The 18,649-nt window shown below is 39.2% G+C and overlaps 1 protein-coding gene across 5 annotated transcripts in view; it reads right to left on the reverse strand.

Moving 5' to 3' along the window:
- CEP152 (centrosomal protein 152) overlaps positions 1-18,649 on the reverse strand; it is a 94,135-nt gene that overhangs the window by 15,656 nt on the left and 59,830 nt on the right. For 3 of the 5 annotated variants that reach the window (XM_045202021.3, XM_053928908.2, XM_053928906.2), the window contains 4 exons: positions 12,946-13,227; positions 10,851-10,982; positions 4,250-4,900; positions 1,187-1,328 (listed from right to left, as the gene is read on the reverse strand). In XM_045202021.3, the coding sequence (XP_045057956.2) occupies positions 1,187-1,328; positions 4,250-4,900; positions 10,851-10,982; positions 12,946-13,227 (1,207 nt within the window). Of the gene's footprint in view, positions 1-1,186; positions 1,329-4,249; positions 4,901-10,850; positions 10,983-12,945; positions 13,231-18,649 lie in introns of all 5 variants that reach the window. The other 2 variants (XM_053928905.1, XM_053928907.2) reach the window with 1 other exon arrangement.

The raw sequence follows: 18,649 nt of genomic DNA on the forward strand, positions 1-18,649 counted from the left end.
TTGTTAATGTATTTGTTTGTAGGACAAAAAAAAGACCGAAGAAAGAAAAATATATCCTTTTATAGTCTGATTTGACTTAGTTCAAAACACTTCTTTCATGTTGACAGGATTTCCCAAAGCCAAATGTTAACTAAAACTACCCCTTTCACAAAATAAAACATGATCCTCAGTAAAAAGCAAGATACAAATTAAGGTGGTATTACCGTGCATCTAATTAGCAATTAAATATTCTCAGCCATCTGGAACCTAGAAGTAAGGGAAAGGGGTCTAAGAACAATGAGGAAAAATAACCGTTGACTGATTTCTTAGGAAAGACAGAGGTTCTCTCAGATTCTGGTAATATTGTCTACCGAATTAGAAGTGAGGGAAAACTAAGGTTATTGGCTTAATGCTTGTGATTTGCTCTGGCAATTCTTAGTTCTTTTCAAGTTACAAATAGGAAGTGTGTAAGTGTTTGTATGTAGGGGGAGGAGCAGGCTGCAAGAGAATGCGAACTAAGATACGCCAATTCCTAGCACAAAAATCTCAGGCAGCAGGAATCTGTATTGCTCCATGAGCTCTGAATAACTCATTCCACGGCAGCACAGCACACTAATTCTTTTTCACAATGACAGCTCTAAGTCATTAAGGAAGAGTTAAACTGTTAATCCATCAAACTATTTAAGGAACACAAACTGTGCCAGTCACTCTGCCATATGTTGGGGAGGAAGAGGCAAAATCACTCACCCTGCCCTCAAGAAACTCACAGATCAGTCAGAAAACACCTAATACACTTCAAAAAGATTTCCGATTTTTAAAAAGAAAGGTTAAAATAAACGAATAATTTGAAATAAAAAGTCTCAACTATTTGGCAATTCTCTTACGTGAAAACTTGATTTCTCAGTAAAGCCAGGGAATAAAAACAAGACTGGTCTATTAAAATTCTTATTATTCTCCTCCTAATCAGAATCACTTCTGAATGGAGGGAAGGCCATGAAAAGACAGAAGTAAGAAGGCCTAAAGCAACCGTGTCTTCCAAATGCAAAATGAAATCTGCGGGGTGGACACGCACTGAGCAGGGGTAATATCACACACGTGTTTGCTCAAAAACTATGATATACCTTTGATCCCCTCTTATCTTGAAAGCCACCCCCCAGAACTGTGGTTATGGGTGTCACAAAGATCAGTAAGAATCAAACCCCATTACCAGCTTCTGCATCTGTGTCTTGCAAGGCCAAGGTCGGAGCATGGTGTCCAGAAGTGGGTGCAGGAAGGGCGACCAGGACTCCAGGGTCTCCTTTGCCAGTGACGCCCGTGCCAGGGTCCTTACAGACCTTGGCCATGTTGCTCTGAAACAGAACATCTTCATAGTTAATGCCTAGTATTTAACGTGCTAATATTAAAAATGTTCTTTAAAAAAATAATGCCTGAAAAAAAACCTGCCCAAATTGTCATCGATATTTTTCTTATAGTGTTAATGTGAATACTGTCATTACTATGAACTAGTCTCTGATGACCACGTTTTCCAAATTAGAACATTCTCTGGCAGAGGGCTGGTGGTTCACTATGAGACAGATAGAAGATATATATGAATTTAAGATACTGTAATCGTTTATGTGATCAACCATAGGACAGACTAGAAATCAACATTGTTCTTGAAAATCCAGAACATTTTCACTGCAGCATGAATCAAATTCATTAGAAACTATAATACCAATCTTTTGCCTTCCATGAATTGAAAGTAACAACCGTAAAAAAAAAAAAAGAAAAAAAAGGTCTTTTTTAACTTACATAGTATGCTATATGTCTCTAAACACTTTAATATACCCTGCCATTTTGTAAGGAAGGCCAGTTGAATTCCAATGTTAAAGAGAGAAACCGTGGCTCATCTAGTTATAAACCATCCTGCACAAGACCATTTCTTCACTGTCAGGTATAGGAAACTTGCATTCCAGTCCCTGTTACAGGGAATAGAGCTATAAAGTAATTAATGGTGAGACATTCTTTTAAGGCAATATTTTCAGATTTTGGACAACTACTGAATCCCAAAGAATGATCTGGAGAGGGCTGTCTTGCTTAATTACTTAAAACACATTATATGTGCTGATTCTAGAAGCCTTTCTCATCATCAAACTCATTTCACTGACTGTCAGGAAACCTACTTACAATGCCCGACAAAAGCAGAAATCAGCAGTTAAAGGGAAAAGGCAAATTCTGAGCCTTCAAAAGGACATGGAAAGGAGGAATCAAAGTGGAGCCCAAAGGCAGTTCGTGTTTCCAGTGTCTCCTCAAAACTGGAGAAAAGCTAAGATAAAACAAAACGTGAGAAGTGCCAACCCTTCTGTCATAGCTTTGACTTGACTTTGGTGGTAAGAAAAGATAGAATGCACATCCTTAAGTTTTGTTTGAAAATATTGTTTCAGTTGATATTTCTTTTCTTGTATCCATTATGAATTACTGTATTAATTCACACTGTATTGATAAGGCATTCATTTCCTTGGAGACTTGATTTTTAATTCATTTCATCCTTTCCATTTTAAAAAAACTTTTGATCATCCAAGTTATTTTAATGAGACTTTTTTATGTATACTGATCAGTTTTCCTGTTTTAATGTTCATGAACAGTTGCAAAAACTATAAATTTAATAAATCATCAATCATAGCTCTTCACTTTTATGGCATTTATATTGTAAATTTATAATCACTGCTTTACCTCCAGGTTCTGAAGTAAGTTAGCTTCAAAACAGCAAAAATCAAGTATTAGTTTATGACAAATAACAGATTAGGCATTTCAAAGCCACCCACTTTTAGGAATGGAATCTGATCCCACCCAAAGCCACAAAAGTCTAAGTTCTTAGCCAAATTACGTGATTCTGTCTCCATAGACATTGAAGCCACATTAAGTCATACAAATGATCTTACACTGTTTGCACAATTATAAGCCCTATTAAAGGACCTCAGGTTTGATTACATATTAATGGTAAGTGAAAGGTGTTAGATTTTTCTTGCTATGTATAGCAGAGATCGCCTTTTCAGGAAAGCAAACTTGAAAGCATATATAATGTGATTTTCCCATCAATTCTCATCATTAAAACCACCTATACATAATTCTTATTTTAATTATCTATTTTTCCCAAAATTCTCAGTAAAGTATTATAAACAGTATTCATGGGAAGTAGCTCACCCAATTACTCTTAAATTGAAAGCAACTACTAAGTAGTAACATCTTTGTGAAATCAAGAATTAAAAATATCAACTGGAATAAAATAGGATGAGGTGGACTGATCTTTCAGGTCCCTTCAGCTCTAAAATTCTGGGATGCAGAAAGGCCAAACTGCATTATGTATATCCTACCAAAACCCAAGGAATGAGACAAACCCCAAAGAATTTGTACTTTCTTTTTCCGATGATCAGCGATACTATATGACTACCCAAGGTAGTAAGTTAGTTATCCCCATGTATAACTAGACTCAGATTTTTTTCCTAGCTTATAAGTCTTTCCAGAAGATACTAGTATCAAATGCTCGATCCTTGCCTTGAAAATCTTTAATCATGCTGCATATCTCAATCCTTCTACCAGACAAACCTTATAATACTGGCATTTTTTCCTTCCTCTAATGTTGAAATCAGCTGAATCACAATGTCTAGGAAATCATTCTGGATTTTTCACACATACCTAATTTCTTTAATCATAAAGGGGCAAGATTTTGACTTTATCAACCATTCCACAAACTAAAAGCTGGTGTCAGAAAGTATTTATATAGCTAAAAGAATACAACTCACTCATTATACATGTATATATATAGTACACGAACAAAATAGTTTTGTGTGAGTGAGTCATACCTCTATGTGCTTGTTTCTACATCAATATTCTTTGTACTTGGTTGGTATTTTGCCTACATGAGACATAAATTTCTTGAGGGCAAGAAATAGGTTTCTAAACACTTTAGAAGCTCTTAAGAAGCCCTAGTTTAATGATGCATATTATCAAATATGCTGTGCAATGTATAGCATTTTTTTTTTGGAAAAAAAAGTATCTCCAGGCTAAAAGCTCTGCCTCATATTTATGGCATTATGAAGAAGTAGGGTTTTGGGCAAAAAAAAAAATTCAATCCTTTGGATTTGCTACAAAAAGATTTTTAAATCACTGGTTTAAAAAACACACAAGTCTTACATCTATTAAACTGTAAAATGAAAGGAAAAACTACCATATGCAACTTCTACAATCATCCTTGATATTTAATAGTTCTTTTCACTTCTCAGGAACATACCTTTGCCCATTCTGATTTGACATTTTCTTTAAGTAGGGACACTATATCTTGAAATGCTTTCTGAATGCAGGCCTTTAGTTTTTCAAAATATCGCACAGACACCCATTTTGAAGAACGAGTCAACACAAGGTCTGAGAGTTGCTTGTTCTCTGAACCACTGACATGCTCCTTTTGTGTGTCCTCTAAGAGAAGTTCAAGGACCTTTAGAATGTCTTCCTCATACTGATGGATTTCCAGTTGGATCCGCCTGGCTTCCTGCATAGTCCACTCTCTGCGACTCTGTTCTAGACATGTCTGTAATTCTGTCTCCTTCTGAAGAAGCAGTTCAGTTTTTTGTTTCAGAAAGTCTTCTTTAGCAGCCGCAAGCACCTCATTAATTTTATTTCGATGATCATCTAAAAATTGCCGGTAATCTTGCTCATTTTGTTCTTGAATTTTGTGAATTTCTTCCTGCTTTTCTTTGTTCCATTCACTCCAGGCTTTAGCCAACTCGGCCCTAACAATCACAGGGACTTCCTCATCCTTTAGTTCTAGCTCTCTCTGAAGAGAATGAATCTTCTCTTCCAATTCCTTTCCAGGTATTGCATTTTGCTTCACATTTTCAAGCTCACTTTTCCATTGCTCTTTAGCTTCAGAAACAGCGAATGATATCTAAAGGACATAACAATGTACATTTAATTCTCCTCATTAATAAAAAATTAAACTAAAGTAATAATTTGGGTTATAAGAGAACTTAACAAGAGATTTAAAATTAAAATCAAAGGCAAACAGTGAATTTAGATAAGACATTATTCCTAAAATATTGTTACACTACACTTACAAATGTTTTCTTCATTTTAAGTCACATAACATTGTATCTTATGGCAAAAACTACAAGCATTCCCCTTAAGATGGAGAACAAGACAGGGATGTCTGCTTTCACTATTGTTATGCAGCATAGCACTGGCAGTCCTAGACACAGCACTCAGACAAGAAGAAGAAATAAAAGGCATCCAAAATTGGAAAGAAGGAAGTAAAACTGTCATTATTTGCAGATGACAAGATACTGTGACATGATCCACCAAAAAAATACTAGGCCGAATAAATGAAATTTGGCAAAGTATTGGGATACAGAAATCAATAATCAGAAATCAATGGCATTTTTACACGCCAATAATGCATTATCAGAAAGAGAAACTAAAAAAACAATCCATTTACTATTGCAACAAAAAAAATAAGGTATCTAGGAATAAATTTAACCAAGGAGGTAAAAGACGTATACTCAGAAAACCATAGGACACTGAAGAAAGAAATTGAGGAAGACACAAATAAGTGGAACTGTGTTCATGGTTTGGAAGAATTAACATTATTAAAATGTACTACTACCCAAAGCAATCTATAGATTCAACACAATTCCTATTAAAATGTCAAGGACATATTTCACGGATCTAAAATATTCCAAAATATCACATGAAATCAAAAGACCCCAATTAGCCTCAAAAATCTTGAGAAAGAAGAACAAAGTTGGGGGAATCACAATTCCTGATATCAAGCTATACTACAAGGCCACTGCAATCAAAATAGCCTGGTACTGGCATAAGAACAGACCTACAGATCAATGGAACAGAATAGAGAGCCCAGAAATAAACCCACACCTTTCTGGTCAATTAACACTTGACGAAGGAGCCAAGAGCATACAATGGAGTAAGGACTGAGTCTTCCATACATGGTTTTGGGAAAACTGGACTGTTACATGCAAAAAAACAAAAATGAAACTAGACCACCAACTTACACCATACAACAGAATAAACTCAAGATGGATTAAACACTTAAATATACCGTATTTTTTGGACTATAAGACGTACCAGACCATAAGATGTACCTAGGTTTTAGAGGAGGAAAATAGGGGAAAAAACTCCACTCCACCACTGCCCCCCAACCCCCAGCAAGACAGGTAAGCTACATTTGGACCATAAGATGCACCCCCATTTTCCTCCCAAATTTGGGGGGGAGGTGCGTCTTATAGTCCGAAAAATACGGTAAGTTGCAAAACCATAAAAATCCTAGAGGAAAACATAGGCAGTAAAATTTCAGATATCTCAGGTAGCAAAAAAAATTTTAATATCCAAAATATATAAAGAATTTATACAATGCAACACCAGGAAGACAACAACCCAATTAAAAAAGGGGCCTGATTAGACACTTCTCTAAGGAGGACATACAAAATGCCCAGAGGCGTATGAAAAAAATGCTCAACATCACTAACCATCAGAGAGATGCAAATTAAAACCACAATGAGATACATTATCACTTCACACCTGCCAGAATGGCCATAATTAATACATCAACAAACACCAATTGCTGGCAAGAGTGTGGAGAAAAGGGAACCCTAGTGCAGTGTTGGTGGGAATGCAGACTGGTGCAGCCATTGTGGAAAACAGTATGGAATTTCCTCAAAAAATTAAAAATGGAACTGCCTTTTCACCCAGCAATTCCACTTCTGAGAATATATCCTAAGAATCCTGAAACACCAATTCAAAAGAACCTATGCACCCCCGTGTTCACAGCAGCGCTTTTTACAATAGCCAAGTGCTGAAACAGCTTAAGGGCCCATCAGTAGATGAGTGGGTAAAAAAAAATTGCAGTACATTTACACAATGGAAGACTACACAGCAGGAAAAAAAAAAAAAAAAGAATTCCTACGTTTTGCAACAGCATGGATGGACCTGGAGACTATCATGCTAAGTGAAATAAGCCAGTCAGTGAAAGATAAATACCATATGATCTCACTTATATGTGGAATTTAATGAATGAAATAAACTAACAAGCAAAACAGAATCAGAGGCACAGAAACATGGAACGGACTGACAGCAGTAAGAGGGGAGAGGGTGGTGGGGGCTGTGTGAAAGAAGGTGAAGGGATTGGCCAAAGAACACATCTGCATGACCCACGGACACGGACAACAGTGTAGGGATTGCCTGAGGGAGTCGGGGGGTGGGGGTGCTGAGTAGAGGGGGCCAAAGGGTAAAAAATTCAGAGAACTGTAATAGCATAAACAATAAAATATTTTTAAAAACATCAACAAAAAATCATTTTCTTGATGAGCTAGAAATTTAAACTGACAAAAATGTGTAATTATATAATTATTCAAAACCAATTTTAGAAAAACCCATATCGGTTTTTAATACAGAAGCAATCTCAAATTTTATCTAAGCCTCCCAAACAAATTAAGTATCTTTCACATGAAGCAAAAGCAGCCTCATGGGGAAATCTTGCTATGATTTAGGAATATAACATGTACCTGCATTATTACTTGCTGACAAACATAAATGCATTTTAATGCAATTTTAGTGGTTAGAACAGTTCATAAATGACCATAGCAAACAGAAAAAGTTGTTTTTTTCCTTTAATTTAATTTTCTTTTATAATGGAACAGAAATATTAGATCATAAAAAATAAGAATATATAACCAGAAAGTAATAGGGAATCAGAACACCCAGGCTCTAGCTCTAACCCTGTTTACGTGAGGAGGCTCTGGGGGTGAACTGCTGTGCGATCTCAGCAGTTAAGAGCTTCGGGACCTCAGGCCTAGCCCTCCACTTCTTTGAGCCTCAGTTTCCTCATCAATTAAATTGGGATAATTACCATGCCCACCTGAGAGAGTCATTTTAGGATCAAATGACAAGGAGATGAGCCATTTAAAGCACTTAGCCCAGAGTGTGGCAAACAATAAGGACTCAATAATGATATGTAGTTATTATTGCTTTTGGCTTCTTGTCCTTGGAAAAGTTAATCTCTTTAGCATTTTACTGTCTTCATCTGTATGATGAGCAAAACCGGATAATGACCTTGAGTCCCTTTTACTTCTAATATTCCCTGACTGAATCCAAAGAAGTCATCAGAATACAACAGTGTTAAAAGAACTGGGCAGCTCCAAAGGCTTGGCCTGGTCAGTGGTTACTGCTATAATTAATACTGCATCCATGCTCTGAATGTGGACATAGGATATCTGCTTGCTAAATTTTCTCTTCTATAACGATAGCAAACATCGTTACCAATACAGATTTATAAACACGTTACATACGTTTAGTCAATAGTATGTGCTCCTAAATAGTCGCATATAATAAAAAGTTTTTGAAATAACTGCATTTTAAGTTTACTAAATGAACCCAGTATCTAAGATGAGCTTTACAAAGGAATCACACAGTAAAGTTCTTTTGCTTCCAGCAGCATAATTCAGTCGCGTATGAAACATGTCTAAAGAATGTTTTAGAAAAAACAGTTCATGTTGCAATGGATACCTAGAAATCACTGGTTGGTGGCTTGGGGGGAGGTGGCGGATCCCACAGAATTTGGATAGCTGGCACAGTCTCACCAGAAGTGCACAGCCTCTCACGTGAAGTCTTACAAGGAGACTCGGACCGTATTTACTGACTCAGTGGCTCCCAGCTTTGCTGCACATGAGAATCAACTGAGCAGCTTTTAAAAATCCCAGTGCCCAAGCCACACCCCATAACAATCAAAAAAAAGTCTGGGAGTGGAAGCCAGAAAACAGCATTTTTTTTTTAAAAGATCCTCAAGTTTTTCCAATGTGCAGCAAAGTTTGGGAACCACCAAACCAACCTAAGTACTTATGGACTCTGGAAATTGGCCTTAAATTTCCACAGACTCGATGATCACTCTAATCCTGCAAGAACTCTCCTGCCAATGCTATGAAATCGGACCTAACCCACTTCCTCTGGTTTGAGCACTGATGCCCAACATGCTCGCACTGGGCTTTGAGGCGGCATAACCACCTAGAATAGTGTGACTCCTGCCCACGTGTGGTCCAAAGACTGGCAGTGTGTCACATCACCTGGGAGCCTGGGAGAAATGCAAATTCTCAGGACTCACTCCAGACCCACCAAGTCAGAATTTCCAGGAGCAAAGCCCAGGAATCTGATTTAACAAACTCCAGGCGACTCTTAGGCCTGCTCACCATCCTCAGCTTCTGTATGTCTGCACACCTTCAGGCCCTCTGCGTTCTTGAGGAATGATCTCTGGCTTATTTCCTATATTCTACACACCTGCATCACTCTTCTAGACTTCTCAGCTCGGAGACACATCTGCATACCATAATCTTATTTCCTCTCTCTCTCCCCCTCCTAAATTTCCTTTTGAACCGTTTAAACATACTAAAAAGTATAGAGAATAGTATAATAAACACTGAGGTACTTCCACATAACTTTAAAACATATTAAAACAGATTTTTATTTATGTTGAATTATTTCTTTAGTTTGAGGAATAAGCAGATGAGTACAGTATATGAAACCTTTATGTCCATTCTGCATATTATTGTCCCAAAGGGCTGTGACACCGGGAGAGCGGTACACGCTCGACACTGCAATGTGTCATGCTTTGTGTACGACAGTTAAGAGGGGTCTGTACACATGGCGCAAAATGGCACCTGAAGTTTGATCCAGTTTGCAGGTCTCCAAACTGGTGGATATGAATGTTTTCCATTGGTGTTTTGCTGTTTGGAATTCTCATGAACATTATTTGTTCATACCTTTGGCACACTTACTTATAGATGCTTGTTTTTCTTATATATTAGTATTAATGTCTCTCATATTTGATTCATTTGTTTTCCTTATTTTTTCACCCTCTTATTACAAAAAGTGTTTGAAATGTTTGTACCTATTTTATCCTATTACTTTATCTTTCCCACTGTGTCTGTTGCCTCAAAATGTATTATGATATACATCTGAAATATTCAATTTAATTTTTAAAAATAACTCCTTAATCAACCTGGATTATTTGTGATGCAGGGTGTGACTAAACTTAATTTTTCCAAAGTATTTTCTGGCTATTATTATAATATTATTTATCATTCTGTTGTTTTGACATAATTATTGAGTTTTTATGCATAGCTGGGCCTAACTCTGAAGTCTGTGTTTTACTGAATGAAAAAGAATTTTATATTTGTGACTCTATATTGTCTGAATTGTTGCTTTCCAACATATTGTGTGGGAGGGCTGGACTACTACTTATTTTCTACAATGTTTAAAAAAATCCTTAGCCCTTTTAGTTTTCCAAATAAATTTTAGAATCATTGTGTCAAATTTCATGACTGTGTTCAGTTTGATAGCATTTTGATTAGAATTGATTTACAAATCAAGTTGGGAGAATACAAATGATCATAGTGAAGGAACATGACATCTCTGGAAAGGAGTGTTGGATCGGGTATTTACCGAGGAGAATATATTATAAGACTACTGACACAGCACAAAAAAACAACCTTTAAGCATGTGAAAGAATGTTGTATAGCTAATAAACACAGAAACGCCTGTCCTCAATTCTTCCTAAGGATCTGGCAAGACAGAATGAAATTTAGTGTCACAGTTAAGGCTATCTTCCTGATTATGTGAGTTTCAAGACCCTAAAATACATTGTTTCTCCCTGAACAACTTGATGACGACGAGAACAGGTGCCACTAGCAAGGCTCTGAGCGAATAGTTAACTTTCATCATCATATATAAATCCTTCAACAACCCTGTGAGTAGCGAGTAATTCCCAGGACCGAGATGGGAGAAGAGGGCAGCGGAGGGGCCCTCCTACAGCCTCTTTCCAGGAGCGTTCTTACCCGTTTGGCCACAGAGATCTCTTGCTGTTCTTCCCACCTCTTCTGCTCTGCTCTTACACGGGCTTTATACTCCTCGAGCTCAGGCAGCTCTTGCAGCCATCGATGACGAGCATTTTGCACAGCTGTTTCTACCTGCAGGATATTGCAGGAGAAAGGGGTCAAGGGAAGTATAAAATTTCAAGAGGATCCCATTTGCAAACAGCAACCATGACATGATGTGTATTTTCCACTGCATTGTACTGCATCAGAGTTATTTATAACTGGCTTCAAGTACCTCACCTTACCCCAAACAACAGAATCTGATCCTCCTGTTCTAAACTTCCCATACTGTCCCATGTAAATGCCACTGCAGGAGGGCTGCTTGGTGCCAGCTGCTGTCCAACTGGCACAGCCACCACCTCCTCCACCCTCACACCCTACACATACACCCACTCACACACGTGCATGCCTGTGTGCAAGCACCAATAGAGTTTAGGGCCTTACCCCTGGCAAATTTTCCTGCTGTCAAGAATGAGTTTGTGACTAAAGAATAAGGGTAATACATCAATGCGGGCAAAAATTTCAGACTTGATGAATTGTAAGGGTCATCTGCTTATCTGTTACAAGTTTCCACAAGATCATTCATTAAATAATCATTCCTTATTCTCTTGTTTTGAAATACACACGTGCACACACACGTGCATCCACGAGTACACACAAAAGCTCAGGCGACAAGAGGCTGTATCTGTCACCAAAATATTAAATACATTTACAGGTAAACTTCAAAGTGTTAAAAATGTGGGGGAAAGATAAAGTTCCTATAGAAATTTATATTCTTTAAAAAGTTATTATGAACAATTTCCTTTCAACTATATTATGCTATTTGTTTGTCTTCACAAAATCTTTAATTTTATGAATACCAAAGCTGAACCCTTAAACATGTCTATTTGTTTAAAGAACACTCTCTTACTCTGTTCGAGTCTTACGGTAAACATTTCAGAAAATTATTTTTTATTGATTGAAGATATCCTTGATTCCATCACATATATTTGCCTGTTTCCAGACTTTAAGGGTGCCCTTTAAAATCAGGTAGAACAATTTAACAAATAAGCAGAATTTCATGCAGCAAAAGCTGAGTGTATTTTTCAAACATTACTTTAGGTTATTATCTTAAGACTTAATAAGTAATGTTTCTAAATAATACATATACAATAAATAATATTATATTAAGGTTCCAGAAACATCTAAGGACTAGAAGCCCTATCAGATGGTCTGTGAGGTCAGAACTATTTTGAAAATAATATTGAGACATCATTGGTATCTTTTGCTCCTACTCTGTCATGTGGAAACAGTGTAGTTCTGCAGGCAACACGCTATGTGACGGTGTCCCTGCTCAAACAGCCAAAGGGTTATGTGCCAGAGTGTCCAGTTTTTTAAAAATCTCTTATGCAAAGGTAAACTGAGGCCAAAAAATTCGAGAAGTACTATAATTGATAATAGGGATAAAACAAACAGCTCACCTTTATTCTGTTAACACAGAGCCGTACTTCCCTCAGTACGACATTTCTTGGAAACCAAGTGACGAGCCAGTTAAAAGTGAGTTGGTTTTTTGAGTGTGTCCAGGGGAGGCAAAGGCACTGCTTTGGGGCAGAAGTGGGATTTGTAGACCAAGCCCCACTTAAGGGACATGCCTGTACATTCCACTCCACAAGGCTCAACACAAATAATGCAAATACCTTATTCCCTTAGGCTTGCTTATCTATAACTGCTTTAGTGGAATGTTTTCTATAAAGTTAGACATGCAAGATTCATCATAAAATTGTGCTTAATTCAGCTGTAAAACCATCACCTTTAACCTTGGGTACCTGAATGCTTACAGTGACCCCAGAGGAGCCAACATTTTGTAAACTGAAAGAATATATAGAAACATCAAGGGCAACAGTTTTAAAACAGAAACATAACGAAGAAAATGTTTGGAACCACATAGGGGGTTCTCTACCCTAGAATGCACACAATGTTTAAAGTATGAAGTTATGAACAAGTTCAATGGTAGCATTTTATAGGCTTTGTTAATAGACAAGCAGTTGCAATAATTTTACCAAAATAAACCTATTACCTGCTTGGCAATGTTTTCACAATATTTTAGTTCCAACTCAACCTCAAGTTTCTTCAAGGCCCCCTTGACAGCTGTTTCCTTTTCTTGCTCTAAACCTTGCTGGACCTTTTGCTGCTGTTCTTCTCTGGCGACTGCCATCTCTTTCTGGGAAATAGCATCAATGGTGGTTACTGGGTCAGTCTGGCTGTAACAATCAGAGGTCTTCTTTTTCATTGCCTTTATAGTCTGATCCAGCTTGGACTGCCACTCCTTTTCGAGCTGTTGAGTAAGGTCTTCTTTCATCTGCTTTCAAAAGAAAAATCGTATGAGAAGAAAAATATTCAAATAATTATTAGTAAAAACTAGAATATAGCCAAAAAAGCAACCACAGCTGTGTCTGAAAACCATCTAGACATTGTTGTAATAATTACATGAGGTTTTGAAATTCAGTCTGTGGAAATACAGTCTCAAGTGAATCCTGAAAACCACTCTTTGACCTTATCTATGTGACATAAATCACCAGGGAGATTTAACTAAGTTGTGTAAGGTCAGGCTATCTTGCTCTCAAGATGCAACCAGCTGGAGGCTTTGACCTTGCCAATACAAAGATGGCACGACAGCCACGGCAGGTGTAGCTCAGTTGGCTGAGTGTCATCCCATAAACCAAAAGGTTGCAGTTTGATTCCTAGGTCAGGGTATATGCCTAGGTTGCAGGTTCAGTCCCCAGTCCAGGTGTGTGTGGGAGGCAACAGTGTGATGTTTCTCTCCCTCTCTTTCTCCCTCCCTTACTCTCTCCTTAGGGGGTAAATAAAAAAAAGGGAGAGAGATGGAGAGATGGGAGGGGAGGGGAGGGGAGGGGAGAAACTTTTGCTATTAATATGTGTTTTTCCAGCCCTGGCTGGGAGGCACAGTTGGTTGGAGCATCATACTAACACATCAAGGTTGCAGTTCAATCCCTGGTCAAGGTACACACAAGAACCAACCAAATGAATAAATGAGTGGAATAACTAATGTTTCTGTTTCTCTCTCTCCCTCTCTCTCTCTCTCTCGCTCTCTAAAATCAAGACTGTCCTTGGACTTCTGGTCAAGAGGGAGGCATTGGTAAACACAGCCCGCTTCCTCACACAACCACATTAAAATTACAACTAAAATATAAAACAACCATCACTCAGAACCATCACGAATCAAGTTGAATGGAAGTCTGACAACTACGGAATTAAAACAACCACATCCATCCAGACTGGTACGAGATATGGAGACAGGGCATGGGCTGGTCCCACACCCACATGTGATGGATAAAAGTTCAGGAGAGATATGTCAGGAGCAAGGAGTCCCAACCCCACGCCAGGCCCCCCAGCGCAGGGTTCCAGTGCCGGGAAGGTAAGTCCCTATAACTTCTGGCTGCAAAAACCAATGGCGACTGAGTTGGTAGAAGAAACTGATGGAGTCCCAAGGAGTTCCTCTTAAAGAACCCACACATGGACTTCCTCAGGCTCACTCCTCTGAGCTCCAGCACTGGGGTAGCAGCTTGAAAGGCACCAGTGTCATATAGGAATTTCAAGTGCCTGGCATCAAGTTAGAGCTGGGAAATGCTTTTCCCCAGACAGAAAAGCAGCGGGCAGAAGGTATTGTCCCTTTTCTGAACCTGCCCCCCCCCCAACCGGACAGAGCCACAGAGCTGGCATGTGGTGCCATATCTGAGACCCCATTAACCTGGCTAACACAGTTTGCCCCGCCCAGGAGATGCCCTGAGGCTCCATCCCACCCAACTTACAGCCCACCCAAGCAGTTAACAGTGGCTTTTCCAAATGAATGGCTGGTCTTGGCTCATGCTTCACAACTTCCTAAATCTGTTCAAACAAACAACTGCCCAACACCCGGTGTCAGTGAGCCCCCAACCCCCATACCTCTTGCTTAGTGACCTCAGGCCCTGCACTGGCAGCAACCAGCTTTGGGTCACTGGGAACCAAATCAATGATCTGAAACATAAGGAAGCAAAAACAACCAATCAGAACAAGAAGAAGGAGAGAGCCAAGATGGCAGCGTAGGTAGACACACTGCGCCTCCTCGCACAACCAGAACTGACAGAAAATCGAATGGCAAGGAAGTCCGACACCAAGGAAATAAAAAATAAACATTCATCCAGACCGGTAGGAGGGGCGGAGACGGGCGCCGGGGTGGAGAGGACTCAAGTGGCCATAGCGGGACCTAGACTGGCGGAGTGTGGGACGAACGGGGCAGGCAGTCCGACCACTAGTGGACCCTGCGGACCCACATTCCCTCACAGATAAACCGAAAGGGCGGGACTCAGAGTGGTGGAGAACGGGGCAGGCAGAGCGGCGGGTAGCACCCTGTGGCCCCACATTCGCGCACAGATAAACCAGGACGAATGGCAGAGAGCGAAGCAGACCTCGTAACCCAGGGCTCCAGCTCGGGGAAATAAAGCCTCAAACCTCTGATTGAAAGAGCCCGTGGGGGTTGGGGCGGCAGCAGGAGAGACTCCCAGCCTCACAGGAGAGGTCGTTGGAGAGACCCACAGGGGCCTGGGGCGTGCACAGGCCCACTTACTCAGGAACCAGCACCAGAGTGGCCCAGTTTGATTGTGGGTAGCAGAGGGAGTGATTGAAATCTGGTGGAGAGGGGAACGGGTGCCATTGCTCCCTCTTGGCCCCTCCCCCACGTACAGCATCACAGCACAGCAACCAGCATTACCGGCCTCAGGAACACCTAAGGCTCCGCCCCTTAAAGTAACAGACGCACCAAGACAAAAAAAAAAAAAAAAAAAAAATGGCCCAAATGACAGAACACTTCAAAGCTCCAGAAAAAATACAACTAAGCAAGGAAGAGATAGCCAACCTATCGGATGCACAGTTCAAAACACTGGTTATCAAGATGCTCACAGAACTGGTTGAATCTGTTCGAAAACCAGATGAAAAAATGAAGCCTATGCTAAGAGAAACAAAGGAAAATGTACAGGGAACCAATAGTGATGCGAAGGAAACTGGGACTCAAATCAACAGTGTGGACCAGAAGGAAGAAAGAAACATCCAACCAAAAAAGAATGAAGAAATAAGAATTCGGAAAAATTAGGAGAGGCTTAGGAATCTCCAAGACATCTTGAAACCTTCCAACATCCGAATTATAGGGGTGCCAGAGGGAGAAGAGGAAAAACAAAAAATTGAAAACTTATTTGAACAAATAATGAAGGAGAACTTCCCTAATCTGGCAAAGGAAGTAGACTTCCAGGAAGTCCAGGAAGCTCAGAGAGTCCCAAAGAAGCTGGACCCAAGGAGGAACACACCAAGGCACATCATAATTACATTACCCAAGATTAAACGCAAGGACCTACATCCAAGATTACTGTATCCAGCAAAGCTATCATTTAGAATGGAAGGACAGATAAAGTGCTTCTCAGATAAGGTCAAGTTAAAGAAGTTCATCATCACCAAGCCCTTATTATATGAAATGTTAAAGGGAGTTACCTAAGAAAAAGAAGATCAAAAATAGGAACAGTAAAAATGACAGCAAACTCACAGTTATTAACGACCACACCTAAAACAAAAATAAGAGCAAACTAGGCAAACAACTAGAACAGGAACAGAACCATAGAGATGGAGATCACATGGAGGGTTGTCAATAGGGGAGTGGGAGGGGGAGGGGGGGAAGGTACAGAGAATAAGTAGCATAGATGATAGGTGGAAAATAGACAGGGGGAGGGTAAGAATAGTGTAGGAAATGTAGAAGCCAAAGAACTTATAAGTATGACCCAAGGACATGAACTATAGGGGGGGAATGTGGGAGGGAGGGGGTGGGCAGGATGGAGTGGAGTGGGGGGGGAATGGGACAACTGTAATAGCATAATCAATAAATATATTAAAAAAAAGAAATGTAAAAAAATAAAACAGTATGCAAACTTAAATTAAAAAAAAAAAAAGAACAAGAAGAAAAAAGAATCCAAAAAAATGAGAATAGTATAAGCAGCCTCCAGGACAATTTCAAGAGGTCCAACATTTGCATCATAGGAGTTCCAGAAGGAGAATAGAATGAGCAAGAAATTGGAAATCTACTTGAAAAAATAATGAAAGAAAACTTCCCTAAATTGGGGAAGGAAATACATAGCTAAGTCCAGGAAGCAGAGAGAGTCCCAAACAAGATGGATGCAAAGAGGCCCACTCCAAGACACATTATAATTAAAAGGCCAAATGTTAAAGATAAAGAGAGAATCTTAAAAGCATCAAAAGAAGTTAGTTACCTACAAGGGGGTACCCATAAGACTGTCAGCTGGTTTCTCAAAAGAAACTTTGCAGGCTAGAAGGGATTGGCAAGAAATATTCAAAGTCATGAAAAGCAGAGACCTACAGCCAAGATTTGCTCTACCCAGCAAATATATCATTTAGAATCAAAGGGCAGATAAAGTGCTTCCCAGAGTAGGAAAAGCTAAAGGAGTTCATCATCACCAAACCATTATTATATGAAATGTTAAAGGGACTTATTTCTTAAAAAGATTACAACTATGAACAATAAAATGGCTATAAATACATATCTATCAACAATTGAATCTAAAAAGCAAACTAAGCCAACAAGAAGCACTGAGACAATCATGGATACAGAGAGGGTTTGATGGATTTAGGGGAATGGGGTAAAGAGGTGAGGAGATTAAGAAGTACAAATAGGTAGTCACAGAATAGTCATGGGAATGTAAAGTACAGCATAGGAAATGGAGTGGCCAAAGAACTTAAACACATGACCCATGGACATGAACAATGGTGTGGGGATTGCCTGAGAGGGGAGAGTGTTGGGTAGAGGGGGACAAAGGGGAAAAATCAGGACAGCTGTAATAGCATATCAATATAATATAATTTTTAAAAATTAAAGTATATTTTGAAAGAAAAAATAAATTTTAAAAATCAATCAATAAAATAATAATACGTGTTTTTCCATCAACACAAGGCTTTCCACAATGCAGGCACTGAGTATGTCTAATTAATGAACCTAACTTTACTCCCTAGAACACATTACAATCTTGTTTGTTATGATATTAAATTCTACTGATTAGAATGGGCATTAAAGAGGGAGGGTGTTCTTCTACCTTATGATTTCCACTTTCAACAGGGTAGTGGGATGGGTATAAACACAACCAATCATAGGCAAAACTGCAAAACAATGAAACTGCTTTCCCCTTCCCTGTCTCTCACCCCGCTGGGACCCAGGGGTCTCAAACTGCTTCCCTGGCTACCAGGCCCTGGATGTGCTGTGGCACTTGCAGTGGCCGTCCTGGGTAGCAGTCTATGATCTCCTGACATACAGTAACATTGGCCATCTATCTCATCCCCTCCACCCTCCCCATTAACTGGTTAGCAAATCCAACTAAAAAACAATGTAAACAGAGAATTTGTTTTGTGCCATCCAGATTTTAAATATGTTGAATAAAGTCAGGAGATATATATTTTTTTATGTTGAAAAATGACTAGTAGGAATAATTTTAGGTGCCATTACACAGCATGAGATTAATGAAATGCCATTAGGGAAAGGGGATGGGTAAGGAGGAAGAGTGAAGCCAAAACGCTGGACATCTTCACAGATCCCTGACCCCAACTACCAGCGATCGTGTGGGTAGGAGAAACTAAGTTTACATAAGCTTCAGAATGTATTTCACTTCCAACTCAGTTTTTAAGATCATAATTTGGTTCTTAATGTTCTAGAATGCTGTTAGCATCTCCTAGTC

Source organism: Desmodus rotundus, chromosome 7, assembly GCF_022682495.2.
Source record: "Desmodus rotundus isolate HL8 chromosome 7, HLdesRot8A.1, whole genome shotgun sequence".
Classification (NCBI taxonomy): Eukaryota; Metazoa; Chordata; class Mammalia; order Chiroptera; family Phyllostomidae; genus Desmodus; species Desmodus rotundus.